We start from the raw sequence: 25,040 nt of genomic DNA on the forward strand, positions 1-25,040 counted from the left end.
GCCCCCCCTGAGGGTGGCTCATGGGGCATAGTGTCCCCCCCCCCATTGCCTCACTACGCCTCTGCATAGACGTGTTACTTGTTTAGGTTTATTAAAAGTACTTAAGATTCTAAATTCATATAGTAATATGCTTCAACATAAAAAACACCTCAGCAAACAGAAAACTTGTTAAACTTTAAAGAAACCAAGTGAGAGAGAGAGAGAGAGAGAGAAAGAAAAAGAGAGCACAAATTAATCCTAACATTAAAAGTCTTAGCATGATCAATAATTTTCCTAGTCAGCAATGCAATTAAAAATATAAATAACATTTATTGTAAAACGTTGTCATTTTAAAGTTGTATAAAAAGAAAACAGCATCAGCAGGTTTTAAAAAATAACTTCACATAATGACTATAGACATTCATCGTGTGGTAGAGACTTATTTATATTGATTTTAAAAAAGCATGTTATAACAAGAGAACGTACAAGACAGTTGGTTCATACAAAATATAAATAAATATTTTAGACATTTATAAATTGTTAATTATTTATACAAATATACAATAGTTTTTTGTTTTTTTTTATTAATCAGCAATTTTACACATTTTTACCTAATAATACTTTAAAATAGTATTTTTTCTGGAGTCAGTTTCTGGTCATGACTGTAGACTCTGTAATAAATTCATTACTGAAAATTTAATGTCTCAATTGTGTTTGAAGAAAGGGTTGTGTTGTATTTTCTCCGCAATCATCTGGCATATGGGGATTCGTAGAAGATGTTAAATTTAATCACAACTAAGAGACAGTGAAGTAATGTGGTACTGAATATATTTTTGAAGTGTTTCATACTTTCAAACGTAAAACAAATATGAAGTGTAGATACAGAAACAATACTAATGATTAAGGACTAACAAGCCGTGTAGAATAACTCCAATTCACTAATTAGCGACTTTAGGCTCTTTAAATATTACCGCCACAAGAAGCTTCTAGACCCGTTACGTTATATATCTTACCCTCTATTACTTTCTAACTTGAATTTTTCTCATTTTGATCCCAATAACTGTTTATCTGGAAAGGTCTGAGTATCATCTTTTTTTCTCCGTGCTTTTTGTGGCCTGACCTGCTATTACGACTAGTCAACCTGCTACTGATGGTCAGCTAAATTTGCGCGGTCAAGCGTGTCATACTTGTGAACAGCTCGCTCTCTTATACTTGACAATGTGGACTGTGACCATTAGGAATCTGCTGTTCAAATAATACTTAAGGTCATTAAAGGTATTGGATAGGACAACATTTAATTTCTGTGCTCTTGACTGGATACTACAGAAATGCACAAATGTATTTCCAGGTATATTGCTTTGCTTATAATTACTACTGTATATGCAATGTTAGTACTAGCTTACATTAGAAACAAAAAACAAAAACAAAAAAAACTGCTACGCATGCATATAGCCTATAATTTTAAAATGGAAATAGGTTGTCTTGCATGACTAGATTGATACATGAAATGCGTAGGACGTAATTATCTTCTTTTTTTTTTGAAGTAACGTCTGTAATATATAAGACAATATACCGATACTCAGGCTTTTAAAATTAAAATCTCAAGCTAGCAACATTGAAATCTTGATGTTTTTCCTAACCATCACACATTTCTATAGTTCTAGATCTAGATCGTCAACTATATAAGAAAGTGAACATCGTCATAATAATATTTTAGACCATTCAAAGTTCTGATGCAACGGCTACTTTTTTTCTTTTCTGAAAGCGAAAAATCTATTTTTCAAAATTACTTATGCAAGCAGTTTTTTCATAAAAATACACCACTTTTACAACTATTCATTATTAACAGTTTTAAACACTGGATGCTCTTTAGTAGAGGACACAATAGTTTACCATATGTTTAACACATTTATTCAAATGGTTTTAGATTTTTGTAAAAAAGTATTTTTGTACGTTTATGTAAGTTATGTAAGTTCTGTCAACTGCTACATTTACAAGAAAAAAAATGGTTTACTTTTTAGCGGCCCCCGTAAGGGGAAAAAGCCGCTATTAGGTTTGTGCAAAATGTCCGTCTGTCCGTCTGTCCGTCTGTCCGTCTGTCCGTCTGTCCGTCTGTCCGTCTGTCCGTCTGTCACACTCAGATCTCGAAAACTAGAAGAGATATGAAAAATATTATTTCATCATTAAATCCGGCTTGAAAAGTTTAGGTGCAACGGCTACTTTTGGTTTTCTAAAAGCAAACCGTTTAATTTATAAAATTAATTATGCAAGCGATTTTTTCATAAAAATACACCAATTCTAAAACAATTACGTAAATGTAAGGGAGGCAATGTTACAATATGCTAACAAAGATGGACAATTTTTGTGTATTTTCAGTATCACTAAGTCAAATATATTTTTAAAATGTACAGAAAATGTTTACAACAAATACAAATAATAGTTAAAGACGTTTTTTCTGGTCAACTAGCTGCTAAAATTAAAAGAAAACATTTCTGTTTGTTTATAAAGGCTAATAATGCACTTTGTATGTAAATATCACGCACATTTTTTTAAATGGACTTTTTATGCAGCGATTTTCGTGCAGTAGCGTAACGTCGCAACATGATCAGGTGCTAAACCAATTCCTTAAACTTTTTTTAAAAATCAGATTTTATTTATTTTTTGTTTAGTGCCCCCATCCGAATAAAAGAAGCTTATTTTTGTGCGTTTTTTCTGTTGGTCGGTCTGTCCGTCACGATTAGATTTAAAAAACTAGAACTCTAAAAGCTATTGAAAATCTGATTTACCCTTTAATGTTCCTCCCATAACATCTCAATAGTTTTAAGTATCTAAAATTGATTGTTCCGGATTTTTTTGTGCAAAACTAATCAACGCCAACAAATGTTTGTTTGCTCTTCTAACTTATATTACATTCAATTTCCATGCTTAAACGTTGCAAAAACACATTATCAATAATATGTTGTTCCGTTTTTTATGTAAATAGCATATTAATGCTAAATCATAATCTCTATACTGACTTATATTTCATTAAGTGTAAAAATGTTCCGGATATTGTTTTATAAAACATGAATTATGCCTAATGATTGTTTGAAATCGCATAAGGCTTTTAAAAAAAGTAATTTACTAGAATTGATTACTGAAAATTACTTTTTAGACATTTAATTTTCTTGTAAAACATAACATAGAATTTTTGTAATCGATAAAGAAAGTTCCGGATTTTGTTTCTTACAAATCGTCGTCAGAAATTTCCGAATTTATTTAAAAATCTACTAACGCGAAATAAGTGTTTGAACTCCCTCTTCTAATTAATAAACAAATAATCTTCTCATTTACGAAATAATGTTTTTACGGATTTTTATGAAAAATATTTTAACTCACTACTCTCTTACAGTACATTTAACTTTCTACCTAAAACATTAAAAAATCTAATTATCGTTAATATTATGTTCCGATTTTTAAGGAAAACAGAATCCAAACACCAAAGTAAGGTATGAAAATCTCTCCACGTGGCTGTAGTACATCTAATTTTTATACGAGACCATCCAAAAAATTTAATTAACGGTATTACATTTATCTGAAATTCTCTTTTTCTTTTACTATTTATACAAACATCCGGAACAATCTATTATATAAACTTTTCAATTGTGTTCATACCTAAAAATTATTGCGATGTTTTGAAACGTAAAATAAAGGTTAATCAATTTTTAATAACTTTTAGTTGTTTTTTTTTATATCAAGATAACGGACAGACCGACTGACAGACAAATCGCAAAAACAATGTGGCTTTGATCCTTTTTAAATAATATCTATTAGAACTCAGTGCACCAATGTCTATGAACCCTCGTTAAATATCTCGTGTAAATAAAGACATTTTTTTTTATGGTACCGGTACTAGCCTATTGTGAGGAAATGGAATTTTTTTTCTTTGACGTCATATGAATGGACTCTTTAAATGTAATGTTAAAAGAACGCACTCGGTGCACCAATGTCTATTAACCCTCGAAAAAATGGCTTGTATTAATGAAAACATATTTTAGTCTAACTAAGCCGTGTGACGTAGTGTTTTTTTTTCCTTTGACGTCACATGGAATGAATTCTTTAAATGAAATGCTAAAAGAACGCACTCGGTGCACCAATGTCTATGAACACTCGAGAAATGGCTCGTGTTGATAAAGGTGATTTTTAGTCTAGCTAGGCCTTGTGACGTAGTGTTTTTTTTTTCCTTTGACGTCATATGGAATGAATTCTTTAAATGAAATGCTAAAAGAACGCACTCGGTGCACCAATGTCTATGAACACTCGATAAAAGGCTCGTAATGATGAAGGCGATTTTTATTCTAGCTAGGCCGTGTGACGTAGTGTTTTTTTTCCTTTGACGTCATATGGAATGAATTCTTTAAATGAAATGCTTAAAGAACGCACTCGGTGCACCAAAGTCTATGAACACTCGATAAAAGGCTCTTATAGATGAAGGCGATTTTTAGTCTAGCTAGGCCGTGTGACGTAGTGTTTTTTTTTCCCTCTGACGTTATATGGAATTAATTCTTCAAATGAAAAAAGAACTCGGTATAGTAATGTTTATTAAGCCTCGTTATGTGACTCGAGTTTAAAAAAGGAATGATATCTTGATTTAGATCTAATCTAGATTTTTTTAAAACTAGATCTAGATTTTTATTACAGTATATCTAGATCTGGATTTATATTCTAATTAAAATTATTTTGGAGTCTAGATCTAGAATTTCTAGATCTAGTTTAGACTAAAATAGACTAGATTAAGATGTAGAATTTCAATTTCTAAACTTAAAGTGTAAAAAAAAAGTGTAGATTTTCATTTCCAAACGTTTTGATCAATATTGTAATGTTTTAATATACTAAAACTAATCTACTATTTTTTTTATTAAATTTAAATTTAAATTTACGGCAAATGAATCTTTGAAACATTATTACTTTTGACCATCTGATGGCTGCCTGGTCGTGCCGTTTGCGCGCTGGACTGTCGTTCAGATTTATGGACGGCCCAGGGTTCAAACCCTGCCCGCTCCCATCCCCCGTCGTCCTGCGGGAGGTTTGGACTAGGAAGTAATTATCTTCAACTCTGAAGGAACATCCGAAACGTGTAAAACATTTTACATCAAAATTAAATCACCTCTTGAATATTATTTGCGAATATGCAGATCCGACAGGGATCCGACTTCGACGGGGGCCGCCTCTGAGTTTGTGTAACACAAACTCTCTTTGTAATCTTGTTTAAATATAAGAAAGAAAATCTATTTAGTATGCATATAAGTTAAAAATAATTTAAAACAACAGTTTTTCATACTATCGCGTGAACTGCAATACCACATCACAACTATATAACACTTAACTAATGAATTTTTTTTTTCACGAAAATGTTTATAAGAGATTGAACGTTTATAAAACAATCAGATCAATTAGATATTCATTATAAGACATCAGTTAGGCCAGGTTCACATCTAACTTCACATTCACTTTCATCTATCCTTAGGTCTGCTGGACCGCCGGCGAACCACACAAGATCTGTCAACCTACTTTTCAAATTGTGTTTTATACGCAAAGCTTTTTTTTTTTTGTTGCTGTTGTTGAAAATAAGCTGGTTAGAATGAACAAGTGCATCTATCAATTAAAACATTAAAAAAATATGTTAATATATATAACATATAAATAAAGAAAATCGTGCAAATGTGAACCTAAATGCTACGAAAATTATCAAGGCAAAACATATTTTTATCCCATTTAAAAACAAGAACTTAATACATAGTTATAAAAATTCACATTTCCATTAAGAATCATAAACATCGTAATCAAAATCAGCAGATTCATATCCGTAATAAGCACTCATTTCGGAATCTGGTACAGAGTTAAAGTTAATTAGGAAGGGAAAGTACTCCATAACTTCTGTGCTTTCAATGACATCACACTCTGTGTCAAGAATCAAAGTACTCTCTGTTTTAAACAGAAGCTGGTCTTTAAACTTGGTAGGAAGTGGTAGCCCTTTGACCTTGTCTTCTCTTGTCAATCCAGGCCCAATAAGCGAGGACACTGTTATCAGTGCCAGCTTCTCTAGAGACATTGGCTGAGAATAGAGATCATCCACGAATTCCACACATTTTGAAAAATTCTTTTTAGTCAAATGTTCTCGGCAAATAATGTATTGCTGATACGAACAATCCGAGGGAGTTAAAAAGCAAATACTACTGAAATATTGAGCAAGTTGTAATTTATCATTCATCAATGCGTAACGAAATGGAGAAACAGTTAGACCTACTGTTGAGCTGTAAAAATAGACATACGTATTTAATACAATTTGTGAGATTTCATAAGGACTTACACCTGCTAATATAAGTCTCTGTATCAGATTAAACCGATTATCTAAAATTAATCTAAAGATGCAGTTTTGAGTTACATTGGCAGCAGAAACACCTTTTTTCAGTAAATTTTCAGTACATATAATAAACTCTCTTTTATCATATGATGAAGAAAACGCAGTTTTGTCAGCCATGATTTCTGCAACATTTTTACGATTCAAAGAGTTTCTAACATTTAAATCTGCACCTCTCTCAGACAACAATGTCACCATTTCTGTTTTAGAGTTTTCAGCAGCAATAATAATTGCGGTTTGATGGTCATTGTTTTGGTGGTTTATGTTGCAACCTGCATCTAATAAATAAAGAATGGCGTCTTTTTTATCTAATGACATATTTCTTATGGCGATAAGCAAAGCTGTATTCCCGTTACTGTCTACAGCTTCTAGATTGGCTTGGTAGCTTACTAGATAGCGTAATATATCCAAGTTGTTTCGTTCTGCTGCTAGATGTAAAGCTGTCAAACCACTGGATGTGCACTGTGCATTGATGTCTTTTTGAAATTTCAGTAACGCTTCAACGTTTGTCACTATTTCATTAGCAACAGCAAAATATATTGCACTATGACCTTCTTTGTCTGACATGGTAGAGTCTGCTCCAGATTCAAGTAAATACGTGATGACTTTTGTGTAACCTTCTAAAGATGATGCCAACATTAGGGCCGTTTTACCCTCAGAGTCTTTGTCGTCGATGTTAGCTCCGTGATTCAGATACAACTTTGTCAGCTCTAGAGTCGCTTCTATTATTTCATCACTTGATTTTTTCTTTTCATCGTAGTAGTACTTATACTTGTGAGCTGTTAAATACAAATTCAATAGTGCACTCGGCTCGCTAACATCTGTTTTCAATGTAACTTTAGCTCCTTTTGATAAGAGAATTTTAGCGATCCCAGCATCTAAACAATACATTAATGGAGATTTAGCTTTATGAACAGCATTCACATCTGCGCCCAGAGAAATCAACCTTTCTACAATCTCTTTGTTTCCGACTTTAACTGCTTTATGTAAAAAAACGGATTCGACTTTACTAATAGTTACAATTGTTTCTGCTTGGAATTTTTCTGCAATAAAGTTAAAGCAAGCGAGTCGACAATTTTTTATAGCAGTTAAAAGATTCTCCGTCACATCAAATTCTCTCTCATCGCTAACAAACAGCTCAACAAACTCTAATGCGCCTACTTCTAAAGCCTTTCCAATCAAGTTATTTCTTCCCTCACACAAAGTCAATAAATTATGCCGACTACCTAAAAGAATGTGTACAAATGCATGATTGTATTTGTTGAATAATGCCTCTAGTCCATTGGTGTATATATAATTCAATGTCTCTTCAGAATACTTTGTGTTAACGTATTGACACAGTAGACTTAGAAGCTCACTATTTCCAATATCTACTCCGATGTGAAGAATATTACTTTCTGCGCGATGATCACTTTCTTTTGCTCTTGATATCAACAGTTTTACAATGTCAATATCATTTTGATTTAAGTCAGATTTGTTATTCTTATAAAGTTTCAAAGCTTCCATTAGAAAACTTTCATCGTATTTGGATCTGTTCTTATTTGTCATCCATCCATAATCAAACAGAAATTTAACACTTTTGAAATCACTTTTTAAAACCGCTGTATTAAAAGCAAACTTGTGTTCTAAAATTTCTTGCTTCATATAATCAAATATGTTAGAAATGTCAAGTCTTTCCGCCGTGCGCCTTGCAATAGACAGACATTTTCTTAATATAGAGCTTTCTCGATATTCATAGTATGACTTTATCAAAAGTGTTCTAAATAGCTCAAAATCCAACATTTCTATTGCCTTTGTGAAACAAGTAACACCGTCATCATTTTTTGAAAAGAAATCTATTGACTTTTGTTCCAAAAATAAGCTAACCATATCTTTAGAACCAGATTTTGTTATAGACAGCAATAAAGCTGTGTCACCATGACTATTCCGACAGTTCATCTTAGGGCTCTTAAGTAGTAATAATCTAGCGATATCGTAGAAACCGTTTTTAGCAGAAATCATCAATGGTGTGTTGCCTCCAGCATCCTTGCAGTTGATGTCAATGTCATACGCTAAAAGACTTTGTACCAGAAATTTGTTTCCTTTCCGGCAAGAAAAGAGTAGCGCTTTATTCAAAGATGATTTTCGTATAGTCTTGATGTGTTTTTCACTTTCTGAAACCAAATCGAGCGCTTCTTTATTGTTTTCTGAAGCAATAACTTTAAGAAATTTTTCAGTTAATATGTTTGACTCAGTATCGACAGAATGATGATGTTTTGAAACCGCAGTCATTTTATATGGATATTTACGATGCATTTTCTTTAAAAGTATTGGAGCTTTCTTTTTTTGATACGAATGTTTGTTTCTTATTGTCTTGAATCCGTTATTTATCTGAAATAAAAACAAATATTCACATATGTATTGTGATAAAAATATCTATCAATTAAAGACCAAATATTTTATTGATTTTCTTCAATCTTAAATAAAAACAAATATTCACATATGCTATAATTAATGCACAATATATTTATTTACAAAGCTAACATTATCTCTAAACTAAACTAGTACAGTAAGTAAAGTACCCATTACAGGTCTTGTGTTCTATAGGTCAGATGATGTTGATGTCATCTGTTTATTTGGCCACCGGTTAATGAGCAGAATGTTATGTGGCCAGCACAACAACCAACCGCCTTTTCTATCACAAGCTTCAGTCTGGTACCCATTAGAGTTGGATGGACTCACGGGTGCCCTAAATATTTAAAATCACAGTCTTCACCAAGATTTGAACCCAGGTTCGGAAGCCAAGCGCTTAACCACTGAGCCACCGCGCACGTAAACTAGGTCACTTCAAAGTGTTTTGGGCCCCCTAAGTTCCGCTTCTATTGATAACTAATATATTTCAAACTAAACAAGTGTACTTATCTTGGTGTCGGCCAGTAGGCACCGTCGTAAATACTTGACTATAAAAAAAGGGGAAACAAAACATTTATTTCACCTCACATAAAGAAGTAAAATAAAATGTTGTTGTTGTTGTTGTCATTGTTAATGTTAGTCCTACTTTATTTACGTTTGAGAACCGCAATAGTAATGTTGTGACACAGTACTATCTCTCTGTCAGTCTGGTACACATTTTGAACACGTCATTTCTCCCACACCCAATCTCGGATTAAGTTGAAACTTTGCACAATTATTTTTTGTTCTTATTCACAACTATATTTTTTAATAACCAATTAGTTTATTAAATAATGCTAATTAATTACATTTGTTTGATATCATAAAAAATCAAAAAATCTTACAATATTAAGACATATGGCTGAACATGTTCAGTTCTTACTTTTAGATAAACCTATCTTCCTTTTTTAAAGTATATTTTTATAATTGCTTCATTTTTAAAATGTAGTCTAAATTAAGAATAAGCCCGCTAAGGGTGTGCTGAGGAGTAGGCCTAAGGATTATATCTATTATTTGTTAGCGACACGGTGTCTCTGAGTGTTTGTTCTAGTTTTAGACAGTAGAGCCTACATAAAGAGAGAGACTAGAGAGACCTCGTGCAACGCCATGTTATCTTATCAGTCTTATCATGGAATGTGACGTACACTTTAACGGATAGTGCAGTAACCTACATTTGATTTGTCACTGGATGACAAAAATGAACAGACACATAGATAGATCGATAGATAGATAGATAGATAGATAGATAGATAGATAGATAAAAAGATGGATAGATAGATAGATTAATTGATAGATAGATATATTTAGATAGATAGATAGATAGATAGATAGATTAATTGATAGATAGATATATTTAGATAGATAGATAGATAGATAGATAGATAGATAGATAGATAGATAGATAGATAGATAGATTAATTGATAGATAGATATATTTAGATAGATAGATAGATAGATAGATATAGATAGATAGATAGATAGATAGATAGATAGATAGATACATAGATACATAGATAGTTAGATAGATAGATAGATTTAGATAGATAGATTTAGATAAATAGATTTAGATAAATAGATAGATAGATAGATGACAGACAGATAGATAGATAGATAGATAGATAGATAGATAGATAGATAGATAGATACATAGATAGTTAGATAGATAGATAGATTTAGATAGATAGATTTTGATAAATAGATTTAGATAAATAGATAGATAGATAGATGACAGACAGATAGATAGATAGATAGATAGATAGATAGATAGATAGATAGTTAGATAGATAGATAGATAGATAGATAGATAGATAGATAGATAGATAGATAGATTTAGATGGATAGACAGATAGATTTAGATGGATTGATACATAGATCGTATGTCAGAATGTTGAAATATATAGATAGTGGTCAAGCGTTTTTTTTAAATTCAATTTTTTTAAATTCAATTTAAATAGATCTAGCGAGTATGAACAGGGCCTGATCTAAAATTCACATGACCCTAAGCCCTAAGATGTTTGAGAGGCAGCTTGAAATAAACATAAAGCTCTTCTTTTTTATTGCTACTTCTTCAAAATGATGGAAAATATGGAATCTTTTTTTTTTTTTGGGGGGGGGGGGGGGGCTGAAAAATGTAGGAGCCCTAAGCCGGCCTAAGCTATAGCAGAAGTGGTCTATAGGAACATCCAGCACTTGTTATGAAAGCATAAGGTAACAATATGGTTATATATATAGTAATTATAATATAATAATAATATAATATTGAGGGGGGCCCAAATGAGTGTTCGATTTTTTTTTTACATTAAATATTAAATATTACGCCATTATCTCATATCATGATGTAGAATGTCAAAATGCTGGGGCCCCTAAAGAGGCCAAGCCCCAAGACCCCCAAATAACCTTGCTACGCCACTGGTTCTTGATTGTTGTGAAACATAAACATAGACGATAAAACCATATCTATTCCTTACAATAGCCTATTACTTAAAGCTATAGCCATAGTAGTACTTTAAAAAGTGTATTACCTTTGATCCTGTTGAAACCATTTTCACATTTAAATTAAATAAATCTAGACCTGAGATCAAGATGAGGCCTATCCGAATAAAAAAAAAGTCATCTTCATAAAATAACATTGTTATTAGTATAAGAACTATAGATCTATATGGAATCTAGATTTAATCCAAGATCCATCTGCAATATTATTTTATTTCTTTTGCGAAGCAAAATAGTTATCTTAAATGTAGCAACAAAGTTTCGTTTCAAAGAAAAAAAAGAAACTGAAGGAATAGACGAGGACGGCCAAAGTTTGAGCTAATTATAAAAACGGGAATTTCTGCGTTTCTATCAATAGATGCTGCCAACTGTTTGGTTTTATTTCTCAAAACGTTTCATTACAATTTTAATTTTTCTTCCTTGTAAATAACCATAATGAAAGAGGAAGAAGAATATCTATACAAAATATCTTAGAATTATATATATCATGGGCGTAGCCGGGGGGGGGGGGGTCCTTGGGGTTCAAACCCCCCCCCCCCGAAATGAAATCCCCACCCCCTTCGGGGAGGGGGGGGGATTCGGAATTTAGAGAATGATTTTTTGCTTTGATTTTGTTTATTTTAGGTGAGATGTTAATACTAAACCATCAAGGGGATTTTGAGTTTAAAACCCCTTACCAGGGGGTCGAGTTTATAACCCCCTACCAGGGGGTTTTGAGTTAAAAACCAACTACCATGGGGGTTTGAGTTTAAAACCCCCTACCAGGGGGGTTTGAGTTAAAAAAAAACTACCAGGGGTTTTTGCAGTTAAATCCCACTCTTCTATAAAACAAAACAAACAAAAAATGCAAACGACAATCCCCAAATTCCAAAAGTACAATTTACGATAAAACCCCTCTTCAATATAAAAATAAAAGCAAACTACACACTCAAAATTCTATGAGCGTAGCCAAAGGGGTTTTGAGTTTACCCCCCCCCCCCCCCACACCTCTCTTCATCAGGGTTTGAAGCTAAAAAAATACCTCTTCAATATAAAAAAAAGCTAATTACGCACTCAAAATGTTATGAGCGTAGCTTAATGGGTTTTGACTCAGTTTTGAGTTTAAACCCCCCTTCAGCGGGGTTTGAAGGTAAAAAATACCTCTTTAATAATAAAAACAAAGCAAATTATACACTCAAAATGTTATGAGTGTAGTCAAAGGGGTTTTTGAGTTTAAACACTCCACCAGTGGAGTTTGAAGCTAAAAAATACCTCTTCATTATATAACAAAAAGCAAATTACTCACTCTAAAATATATGAGCGTAGCCAAAGGGATTTTGAGTTTAAACCCCACGCCAGCGGGGTTTGAAGCTAAAAAATACATCTTCAGTGTAAGAAAAAAAAGCAAATTAAGCACTCAAAATGCTACGAGCGTTGCCAAAAGAGGTTTTGAGTTTAACCCCCCCCCCCCCTTGAGGGGTTTGATGCTAAAAAATACCTCTTCAACATAAAAAAAGCAAATTACACACTAAAATTATATGAGCGTAGCGTATTGGGGTTTTAGGTTTAAACCCCTCTCCTACAGATGCCTTTTTTAAAAGCTTAAAACCCCTCCAGATGGTTTTGAGTTTAAAATTCCTCTACAGAGTGTTTTGAGGTGGAAAACCTCTATCTTCAATATTATTCTAAAACAAACTACAGTTACACATTTCTAACAGCGGCGGGGCTCCATTAATAAAATGCAGTGAATAGTCTTCTGCCGAAATTGAAAAACACTAAATGTGGCTCAACAAAGATGGCTAAGACAGATTTTAGGAGTCAGTTATAGAGATCGGGTCTAAATCAAGAAAATCCTATGCCGAAGTGGGAGTCGACCCCTTAGTAAGATTATGATAGAGCGTCGCATAAGGTTTGCGGGCCATGTTCTCCGACAAAATGAATTAAGCATAAGAAGATTTGCGATGACATCCTAGTACAACTTATCGCCACACATTCATGGAGGTCCTCAGAGCAGGTGGGAAGAGGCTTCAGACATTACCAGTGACAGATTTTTATGGAAACAGCTTGACGGCAAATGCGACGAACGGCGCGGTAGGGTCTAAGTCATTAAGAATAGCAAATTAGTTTTTTGAAACAAAACTTTTTTAATAGCAGGAAAATACACTGTAGATACCTCAGAATATACATTTTGTTGGCTTGCAATACCAGAAATCGCGTTTGGCGGCGGGGCTCCGCCCCGCGATTGGGAAGCTCATAGCGCTCGCCCAAACACCCTTGCTGGCAAAGGCGGGGAATCTACAATTTTTTCACTAACTCCAGGAAGAACCTATTCTAGGGCACAATAAACGTCTTCCGAAAGAATGAAGGGTCAGAATGTAATACAGATGATGTACACACACACACATAAATAAATATATTTTTTGTTCGGGGGGGGGGGGGGGAAGGGGGGGTTTTGGGAGGGGTAAGAAAAAGAAAAAGGAATAAGAAATGTGCCTCTATCTTTGTGTCTTTCTAAGTATTTTAGTAGGGTTTGTTTTTTCTATTTGTAAGTTATGGTTTAGTGTTTTGTGTAGTATAGCTACTGTACTTTTTATTCTTCTGTCCTGAAGTATCTCTACGTTTAGTGATTTTACTAATTGTGTTACTCTAATAAAATTAGAATATTCGTTTGTTATAAATCTCACTGCTCTATTTTGTATTTGTAATAATTTCTTAATGTTTTCTTGCGTTAAGGGATCCCAAAACAGAGGATGCATATTCTAATATTGGCCAAACTAATCATTTTAATTTTATGTTTTTGTTTGGTTTGTAACAATTTTTTGTAAAAAACCCTGTTTTGCTTGACTTTTTATTTCATTTCATCAATATGGGAGTTCCATGATAACTTTTCATTTATTATTACACCTAGATATTTTGCGATTTTAGTCTGTGTGACTGGTTTACCATGAATAAAGTAAGTAGTTTTAATTTGCTTTTTTTTTTTTTTTGAACTCTTAACAACTGACATTTTTTTTCTGGGTGGAAAGACTTACGCCAAATTGATTCCCATTTCTGAAATTCTTCTAATTCTTTTTGGGAAATTTCAAAATCTTGTGTTTTTTTGTTTGTTTGTTTGTTTGTTTTATTGTTATTTATATTATGTAATTGTCTGCAAATAAACTGACTTTTGTACCTGAGCTACTGCTATTTGGTAGGTCATTTATGTAAATTAGAAACAGTAGTGTGCCTAAGACTGTGCCCTAAAGTCATATATATATATATATATATATATATATATATATATATATATATATATATATATATATATATATATATATATATATATATATATATATATATATATTTATATATATATACACACACATACACACATATATATTATGGCCTTCTTCAGTGGCGACTTTGGATCATCTCATTGAATTGACATGTGCCTGTTCACTAGCTGTGGTTGGAACGATGTAGGCACAAACAGCAGTTCCCCCTACTCCAAGCAGCTGATGTATCCAATAGAATGGCAATTGCCGATACACTTCGGGGTCAGCGGCGTCGCAGGTCTATCATGATTGGGTATAGCCGCAAGGCTGCAGAGGTTTGAGTTCAGAGTTTTCCATCTCTAAGGTGGGTAGCAAGCTACGGCAATAGAGCCCCTCCTGCCCAAAGCTTAATGTTTTATGCCCCAGTTACTCCCCTTTACTTCTTCTCATTATATATACATATATTCAAATGAATGTAATGGAACAAAGTTGTTATACCCTTGTCGATATAGCAGCTACTTTCAAAATCGTGTAGGCCTATTTAGTTTCTTAGGAAAAAAACAAACAAAAAAAAATAGTTTATTAACTATTGTAATTAAATATTTTGTTTGGTGTTGAACAAGGGAAAGAAATCGTACTTGACAGTTGTGGTGGTATAAGTTGAATTAGTGCCCTAGAGGGGGCTTGAGCCATGAGTGAACTTTTTTTTTTTCATTTTTCTTTATGTATTTTAAAAAGCGATGATTGTAACATTTACACCGATACCGACTTCTCCCCCACCCCTCCACCTTTTTTTCTACTGGTTCAGACAAGTGATAGGATCATCTTTATATATAATTCTCTTCTTCCCTAATCAGGTCAGACAAGAAGTAAATGGGAAGATCACTCTCTTATTTCTTCGAAAAAAAACAAGAGGGGGGGGGGGGGAGAACACGTTTTTATTGCTCGCTACGGATGGCCGCGCGCTGAACTGTCAAACCCTGCCCGCTCCCATCCCTTGCGGGAGGTTTGGACTAGAAAGTAAACTATCGTCAACTCTGAAGGAATATCCGAAACATCCGGACTTAAGCATTTTGGGGCCCTATTCGAAACGGATTTCGCGGGGCCAAGTTTGGGTAGGGAAGCGGACAATAAGTCAAATTTAAGAGTTTGTATTAGAAAATAAATTCGTCTATGCATTTTATTCATTCTTTATTACGTACAGAATTACTTTACGAGCCTTGCGTGTAGCAAAGTCATACAGTATTATCATAATAATTTTGTTTCCCACATAGATCCCAATAGCAAGAATTACCAAATGTTTAAATCTATCTTTGAGAATTGTTGACATCAAGTAATTCTTCATTAGTTTGAGGTGCGAGAAGCTTGTTTCACCTGATTACACAATTACGGCTGAAGCAAAATGCCGTTTTTAATAATAGCGCGTAGGATTGGCGTTTTCAACACTTGCAAATCGTAAAACATTTATAATAGCACAGATTTATTCTTGTTAGTCTGGATCTATGACAAATTTAATCACATGATTGATCAGAACTAATTGATACATATTCACATTTTTTTTTGTTTGTTTTTTTAGTATTTTTATGTTTTTCTTGTTTGCAAACTTTATTCATGTGACAACCTCATGGAGTAGCCTGGAACGTGGACGTGGATCTAAGAAACTCAGAAACAGATGACCTTTACATCCTCTGCCCTATAGACCTTTACATCATCTGCCCTATAGACCTTTACATCATCTGCCCTATAGACCACAAGGTCTGAAAGGCGAAATTTACTATTTTTTTAAAACTATTTCCCTATCAATGTAACAGTTGATGTATGTCACTGAGATAAGATAAGCTCGTTGGCCAAACTGGGAAAACTCTTAAGATTGGCCGTTAAAATTGTGCAAACTATGAACAGATATTAATTTACATTCGGTTAGAGAACTATTCATTGAAGACTTTTATATAGTAATGTTTAGCGACTTTTTGCGCACCGCATTCTAAGTCTAGATCTAAAAGCTAGGCCTAAGCAAGTGAGGCAGTCACATTGAGCCTCCAATGAGTAGGGGCTTCTTCGCACATGACCAGAGAAGGGAGAGCAGAAAACGAGAGAGCTGGCTGAGCACAAGAGAGCTGGCTGTGCTTGTATGACGTGGCAGTACATGTGAACGTGTGGAGAGCAGGATAAAAGTGACAGAGTTTGAGAGTGGCGGGCTCATTGGTGAATTTCAAAGAATTGTTATGAGACATTTCGACTTTTGAAACAAGAGTATGGAATAATAAATCGGAGATCAAATCAACGGATGTAACCGGTGAGCAGGTGAGTAATGCTAGCTTGAAAATAAATGACTTCAAAATACTTATATATATGTATACTTATCATAATTAATTTCATTCTTCACGTACACATTGTAAAATGTAAAACTCATACTATCTGACTTGGATCTATATGTCGCTAAGAAAAAAAATAGACTTGTATATTTTCTTACTCCATACCAATACGGAATTAGACAATTTACATCATTTGAGACAAAACTAACATAGGTCTAATTGATAACTTATCAAATGAATTAGATAATTATAAGCCAAATATGATCTACGTGTCATTTTAATAGATTATCTTTTTAAAAAGAAAAAAAAATTGTGTTTCCATTTCTCGAGTCACCAGAGGACACCACCTCCCCGTCCCCTAACAACACACTCTACGCATAACAGCAGGGTTTCTGTCCAGAGCTTTACAAGAGAGGATTTGAACCCTTCAAGCCCTCACTCAAACGGAGGTTGAGGATGATGATGATGGTCGTTATTATTTCTTCATTTTCTACACATTTTTTTTTTCACGATGCAGAATTTTTTATTTTTATTTTCCAACAAAGTAAAAGTCTATAAACAGGTTTGACCCCTAAACCAGATATTTCAATTCATATTATCATGTTTGATATCAGGAATAGCGTCACAGTCACTATGACTATGCCCTATTATTTTTAAATTAATTAATTTTTAATTAATATATATTTCATTATGTTTTTATACCTGAATAAAAAGTACATAAAAAAGGCCTGCTTGCTTGCACTGCTAGACTATTAGATCCGTAATTTTGATCTAGAACAGTAGTTCTCAAACTTTTTCGATCGGCGACCCCTTTTTACAATTCCTCACTATGCCGCGACACCCCAACAGTAAATCTGATTTGCATTGCCAAAGCTTTAAGTTTAATCCTGAAACAATATGAAATTAAATTAATAAAATAGTATCTGTGCAAACATCATTAATATTTTTGAAATATATTTTACACTTTTACAAAAATGAACCTGTTTACTATAACACATTCACACTCTGCCAAAGGGAATTGCAAAATAAAAACTCATCTTTAAATTGCCAGCATTTATATGCATAACCATTCCTCTAAAATATTGGGCATCCATGAAGAAAAAGTTCGTATCCTAGATATCAAAATAACATTACAGCTATTTCTTCAGGGCTAGCGGACCGGACAGCTTTCTTTTTTTCCTCTTGATTTAGGGCCGCTTCGTTTCTTTTACTCTCAGTGAAGATCGTCCCAGCACACACAGCCTGTCTCCATGCACTCCGGTCTTTGGCTATTTCTTTCCACATACTTTCATTGATGTCTGTGGCTCTCATGTCTCGCTTGCAGACATCTCTATAAGGTAGTCTTGGGCGGCCCTTGGGTCTGACTCTCTCCACAAGCTCAGCATATAATATATCTTTCGGGATTCTACCATCTGGCATGCTGGTGACATGTCTGAGCCAGCGAAGTCTTCTTTGTGTCAGGAGAGCATAAATGCTGTGCATATTGGCTCAAAAAATTCTGATTAGAGGCATGGTCCCTCCAAGAAATGCGTATTATGCGTCTACATTAAAATTAAATGCTTGGAATCCATTTTTACCTAACCATGTATATTTTTTAAAATATTTTTTCCCTCTGAAATATTATTTCGTAGATAATTTGTAAATTGTGCTTTTGTTAACTAGAAAAGGGTTATTCTTAACTCTTTCTCTCCTAACTGACGATACAAACGTTGATTCCACCAGAATGTGGTAAATAAATATGGAGAGAAAGAGTTAAGATAGTGTTGAAGAAACAGAAGTTTCCTCATAAATTCATCAAGGGAGCGCTGTAAGTTTTTTTAACAGCGTCTGAGAGGACCAGGCATGAAACGATTTCCTGCATTCTTTACGTTCGAAATCCTTTCTCCTGACGTCTGCAACTCTTTTTAATTCAATAAAAAGGAGGTGGGAAGCGCAAGTATTGAACAGATTTTTTTCTTCCAATAAGAACTAAGATTTGCATCCTTGAGGTGTCTAAAGCGCGCTTATTATCATTGTAAACAAAATGATGTCGCAAATGATGTTTAATGAAGTCGAAGGCAGCACACGCCCATGCTGATCTCGGAGATTCAAGGTACACACAGCACACAAAAGTTTGTAATGCGTGAGATCGTCTTAAGATAATATTCTTGTTCAGGAGTCTTAGCGCTGACATTATTTGTGTTACAAAAACACACTCTTCAACGTAGTGATATAGGCCAGCTGGAGAACTTCGACCATTCGGATACAAGAAGAATCGCGTTAGCAGAAAGGTTTTGAAATATATTATTCAAAAAGTTATGAATTGATTTTATTGCAGACTCGTCTCACGAAAACGGTCAATATTTTTTAAGAGTTCACATTGAATAGGAATTTTAGAATTTTTTAAAACATGGATTATAATGTTTTTATGTTTGGTTAATGTAGTAAATTAAAATGAAAGTACATTTCTTTACTGGCTTCGCCCTCTTTCCATTTTTCAGTACGGGCGCTTCATAGTTAGAGAAATACTGGTCTATAGGATCTAGAAAGTAGATTCTCTCGATCCATCGCTAGGCCTATTCTTATATGAGTATACAATTATGTTGACTAGATCCAGATTTACACTTTGAGGTGACTTTACTTTCTAGACGGACTCTATTAGATCTAAATGTATACCCCGGGCAATGCTTCTCAGCCTCGGGTACAAATGGTCGTTACAGGAGACGATTAGACCAATAGAGAAGTATTAGAAAAACTCTGGATTGCCTGAGAACCGAGTTCATTGCACTGGGTATGGAGATGGGAGTAGGGTGGAAGAAAGCCCCCAACAAACATGTAAGTATCCACACACCGTTCTTTATTTGTGGTGGATAATTGCACCGGCCGACGAGGTACAGTGAAGAAACATGGAACATTTTTCCTTCTTTGGTCGGCCTTTGGTTCTAACCCAAGCGTCTTGGGATATGGGCCATAATTTACATAGGATCTTTCTCAGACGGAAGTTTATTCAGACAGGCAGATATGGTCTAAGGTTCTAGATGATGTCATGTGGCCATCAAAACCACTAATCATCTTCATTTTACCAACGTATGTAAGGTTTCTCTTAGACTTGGGTGGACTCATAATCCAAATAAGAACACTGAATCTAAAAATATAAGTCTTTACTGGGATTCGATATCCATCGGTTCGGAAGCCAAGTGTTTAAACACTCAGCTATCACCTCTACTCCCCCCTCCCCCTTATTTTGTCTAAATTTGTGAACATATACTTTTGAGTTAAATTTCAAATAGTTTCTACATAGTATCTGTCTCACATTTGTCTTAAATCTCTCTTTTCTTGTATGACTACAAACAGATTCATAAGATAACAGTCCTTGCCATTGACTATGTTTGCGAAGATTAAAGAACATTCATGACATGGGAAAGATTAATTGCACCAGCATGAAGTCTCTTTGCCAGTAGGATCATAACAGGTTAGACTTTCTTCGTGTGTGATTATTATCTGACTTATATCATAGTAATTACTCACCCATACATGTCATAATATTCATTATGTCCTTCCATATATTTTAATATAGTAAGTAAAGTTCCCTTTTCAGACCTTGAGGTCTATAGGGCAGATGATGTTAAGATCATCTGTTTATTTGGCCAACGGTTAACGGCCAAGGTGATATGTGGCCAGCACAACGACCAACTTCCTTTACTTTCCCCAACTAAAATCAGGTACCCATTAGAAATGGGTGGACACAGGGGCACCCTAAAAATCCCGGAATTCAAAATCAGCCTTCACCGAGATTCGAACCAAGGAACCCAGGTCCGGAAGCCAAGCGCTTAACCACTCAGTCATCAATTTTTTATCAAATCAATTATTATGGAGACCAAAATCCTAGTCTCTATTGACGTTTTAACGGTGACCTAAGCTTGCGAGACTTAATACTCACAAACTTCTAACAAGTGTAGCCCTTTCAGTCCTTGCAAAATATGACGTAGATGTAAATATGTTTATTTAGCCAATGGTTAAAGAGTTTACATTAGTTCAACACGAAGACCAAACTTCAATAGTTTGTGAACGAATGTAATGCTCATTAGCTTAGGGTGGACTCAGTGGCGACCAAAATATTCATTTCCTAAAAACCCAAGTCTTCACATGGATTTGAACTCGGGACCCATAGGCTTGGTAGCAAAGCGCTTTAACATTACCACTGAGCCAACGCACCCCTACACTAACTATACACCTCAAAAATAAAAAAAAACTTCTAATACAAAAAAAACCACTTTCAAAAGTGTCATTCTCACAACATTTAACACATTTCATTGTTATACTCAAAAAATCAATCAATAAATCTTTAGAAATAATTATATATATTATTGACTGATTAAAAGTATACATACATTAGAAACATGCTATTAAAAAATACATTTAAACCTTAACCCTAACCTTGTCCTAGTAAAAAAAAAATTCATTTAAACTGTTTCTTTAGGTGTAAAAAAATTAGAGGTTGTCAATGAACAACAAAAAAAGACATTTAATATAGATTTATCACTGTTCATTAACAGTTACATTTATATCGATTTACAACATCAGCTTAATATACAACTCTTTCGTTTATTCTGGATTGATATTTCTTTTTCTTGCAGACATTAACAACGTCTTCAGCCAGAAGTCAATATCCAACTTACTATCTGATACATCATGGCTGAACTTGTTCCAGTTGATCAAGCAGCATCAATATTTAAAGAACACAAACTGGGAACCAGACGATTCAATAGGACTTCACAACCAGGACAACCAGAGTCAACCACCTCCAAGCCACAGAAATATTCTTTGATCTTCCAAATCAAGTTTGTTATGTGTTGTGTTGTACTATTTTTAAACATTTTAAACATAACAAACAGACTGCAGGCTATAAAAACAAATGTTTGTACAATTAATAAAGATAACAACAAATGTTTGTACTATTTCTAAACATAACAAACAGACTGCTGACAATAACAACAAATATGTGTACTATTAATAAAGATACCAACAAATATTTGTACCATTTATGAACATTACAAACATACTTTAGACTATAACACCATTAGACTTGAAAAAGACAAACATGAACATGGTGTAAGTCTATATAATGATATTTCATTTTCTTAAAGGAAAGACGAGGCCCATTCTATATGTCAAATATGTCCTATTAGTGAATAACCATATTCAACATTCTCCATATCCTATTAGTGAGTAACCATATTCAACATTCCCTATGTCTTATTAGTGAATAACCATATTCAACATTCCCTATGTCCTATTAGTGAATAACCATATTCAACATTCCCTATGTCCTATTAGTGTTTAACCATATTCAACATTCTCTATGTCCTATTAGTGAATAACCATATTCAACATTCCCTATGTCCTATTAGTGATTAACCATATTCAACATTCTCTATGTCCTATTGGTGAATAACCATATTCAACATTCTCTATGTCCTATTAGTGAATAACCATATTCAACATTCCCTATGTCCTATTAGTGTTTAACCATATTCAACATTCTCTATGTCCTATTAGTGAATAACCATATTCAACATTCCCTATGTCCTATTAGTGAATAACCATATTCAACATTCCCTATGTCCTATTAGTGAATAACCATATTCAACATTCTCTATGTCCTATTAGTGAATAACCATATTCAACATTCCCTATGTCCTATTAGTGAATAACCATATTCAACATTCCCTATGTCCTATTAGTGAATAACCATATTCAACATTCCCTATGTCCTATTAGTGAATAACCATATTCAACATTCTCTATGTGCTATGAAAAATGTAACACTTATGTTGATTAACGACCAATCTACTTTCACAAAGCTCTTAGCGTCCGAGACAATAAAAATGAAATAAAAACATCTTGATTTCGAGTATTGACCACAGCAATCATAAGAAATCCCCCCTTCAATAAATTTGATAACAACGACATTAGTTCATAGGTGAAATAGTTCTTGTGACGTTGTATATTGCCAAATGATTTATTATAGGTCATTGCAGAAACATTTTCTATAATTGGAAATCTGTTTGTAGCTTACATTTACATAGTAAACAAGTTGTCTTAAAATTGTGAGATTAAAAGGGTCACCAGTTTTGGAACTGGATACAATTATAACTAGCAAATTGTTAAAATTGAAACCTATTTTATTTTTCCTATCTTTGTGAACGTCTTCCTCTCATAGTTCAAGTAAAATTATGGGCTGTACAATTCATCATCCTCTCATAGTTCAATTAAAATTATGGGATGTACAATTCATCATCCTCTCATAGTTCAAGTAAAATTATGGGATGTACAATTCATCATCATCTCATAGTTCAATTAAAATTATGGGATGTACAATTCATCATCCTCTCATAGTTCAAGTAAAATTATGGGATGTACAATTCATCATCATCTCATAGTTCAAGTAAAATTATGGGATGTACAATTCATCATCCTCTCATAGTTCAATTAAAATTATGGGATGTACAATTCATCATCCTCTCACAGTTCAAGTAAAATTATGGGATGTACAATTCATCATCATCTCATAGTTCAAGTAAAATTATGGGATGTACAATTCATCATCATCTCATAGTTCAAGTAAAATTATGGGATATACAATTCATCATCATCTCATAGTTCAAGTAAAATTATGGGATATACAATTCATCATCATCTCACAGTTCAAGTAAAATTATGGGATGTACAATTCATCATCATCTCATAGTTCAAGTAAAATTATGAGATGTACAATTCATCATCATCTCACAGTTCAAGTAAAATTATGGGATGTACAATTCATCATCATCTCATAGTTCAAGTAAAATTATGGGATGTACAATTCATCATCATCTCATAGTTCAAGTAAAATTATGGGATGTACAATTCATCATCATCTCACAGTTCAAGTAAAATTATGGGATGTACAATTCATCATCATCTCATAGTTCAAGTAAAATTATGGGATATACAATTCGCAACCTAGCATTCTGTGTAACCTGTGGAGCAGACAAACTAACCAAAGTCTTTTCAATGATTTAATCCAACTACATAAAACCCTCTTTCATCTACCTACACTCATGCACCTACACTTAGGCGAGCATCTTTGTCTTTAAAGGCATGATTCTACTCATTGTAACTTAGTTTCGTGACTAAAGACAATATGATTTAATGATGATTGAAATTCTACAGAAATATTTGTTGCAAGAGTTTTTGCCTTTTTAAAAGACAAACAATTGTACATCATTGCTATTGTAACAACTTTTCTGGGTGCGTGCATCACATTTGAGCAATCTCTTATGTACACTCATGCTTTTACTCCAGTTGGAGCTGTCAGTAATCAGCTTGCAGACTTTCCAATAGAAAATAAACAATTAACATGCCCACGTCACTCGTCTACAGTTATATAAATGTGCATTATCAAAATGTACACTCCCATGAGCAAATTTGTAAACTTAAGTTGTTAAAGCAACAAAGCTCCGTTTCAGATTTTCCTTGGAGGGGGATTGAGGAGTATTACGCAAATTCTAGAAGGGTAACGCATAAGTCATAAGTTTGGGAAACAATGCTTAAGGGAATTTTACATGTTAAGTATAGAACTGATTGGAAAACGATATCTCTTTCTAGCTTAGAACATTTCTACATTTAATATTGTTAATCTAACGAATACGTCTAAGAGATTATTCTAAAAGAAATTCAATTATTGAATAATAGTTTTGAAAGTTTTGAAAGTTTTGTTCCTGAAATGTTTTAATTGTACAGTGTACATAGCTCCCGGTTTCAAATCATTGACAGCACTTTCTTTGTATTTGATTCTTCATTGGGCTATTGTCTAGCATATCTTCTTATGTTAATGATGTCGAATCTTACACCATACTTGTAAACTTCAGACCATTTGTCTGCCAGATTAACCAAGTTCCACGAAGCTGTCTTCCTAAATGTTATTTACTTTTTCTTTGCATTATCAAGCACGTCTTCCATGTCTGCTATGTTACAACACTACAGGCTCTGTATGCAATTTAGATAATTACAGTTCTCTTTAGTGCCTATGTGTGACCATTTTATATTTATGACTGTTAACTATACAATCATCTTTTTTCCTTTTTTTTTTTATATACCATGGCACATTATTGAACATAGTAGAAAAGAAGATTGGCTGGTTTTGCGCATCTCGCTTTGTACTAGAAGAAG

The 25,040-nt window shown here is 33.7% G+C and overlaps 1 protein-coding gene and 1 long non-coding RNA gene across 3 annotated transcripts; one reads left to right on the forward strand and one right to left on the reverse strand.

The window, feature by feature from the left end:
* Positions 1 to 284: 284 nt before the first annotated feature.
* LOC106080299 (ankyrin-3-like) lies at positions 285 to 11,607 on the reverse strand. Of its 2 annotated transcripts, none has more exons than XM_013241636.2 (2): positions 11,332 to 11,607; positions 285 to 8,749 (listed from the first exon to the last, which is right to left on the reverse strand). In XM_013241636.2, exons 1-2 carry the CDS (start codon positions 11,437 to 11,439, stop codon positions 5,780 to 5,782), a joined length of 3,078 nt encoding a protein of 1,025 aa, XP_013097090.2. In that variant the 5' UTR covers positions 11,440 to 11,607; the 3' UTR covers positions 285 to 5,779. The 2 variants fall into 2 exon arrangements, with proteins under 2 accessions (XP_013097090.2, XP_013097092.2); XM_013241638.2 differs by lacking the exon at positions 11,332 to 11,607 and adding an exon at positions 9,655 to 9,765.
* Positions 11,608 to 16,585: 4,978 nt separating this feature from the next.
* On the forward strand, positions 16,586 to 23,127 carry LOC106058298 (uncharacterized). The gene is made up of 3 exons (XR_001216014.2): positions 16,586 to 16,836; positions 20,181 to 20,298; positions 21,464 to 23,127. It is a non-coding gene; the product is annotated as an uncharacterized LOC106058298 (long non-coding RNA).
* The last annotated feature ends 1,913 nt before the right edge of the window (positions 23,128 to 25,040 follow it).

The sequence above is a fragment of the Biomphalaria glabrata genome, chromosome 4 (genome assembly GCF_947242115.1).
Source record: "Biomphalaria glabrata chromosome 4, xgBioGlab47.1, whole genome shotgun sequence".
Taxonomy (NCBI): domain Eukaryota; kingdom Metazoa; phylum Mollusca; class Gastropoda; family Planorbidae; genus Biomphalaria; species Biomphalaria glabrata.

Coding starts and splice junctions, on each gene's coding strand:
- LOC106080299 (XM_013241636.2), bottom strand. CDS start 11,439: ATGTTATTTTATGAAGATGACTTTTTTTTTATTCGGATAGGCCTCATC. Junction 8,750..11,331: donor TGGTTTCAACAGGATCAAAG/GTAATACACTTT, acceptor TTTTTATTTCAG/ATAAATAACGGATTCAAGAC.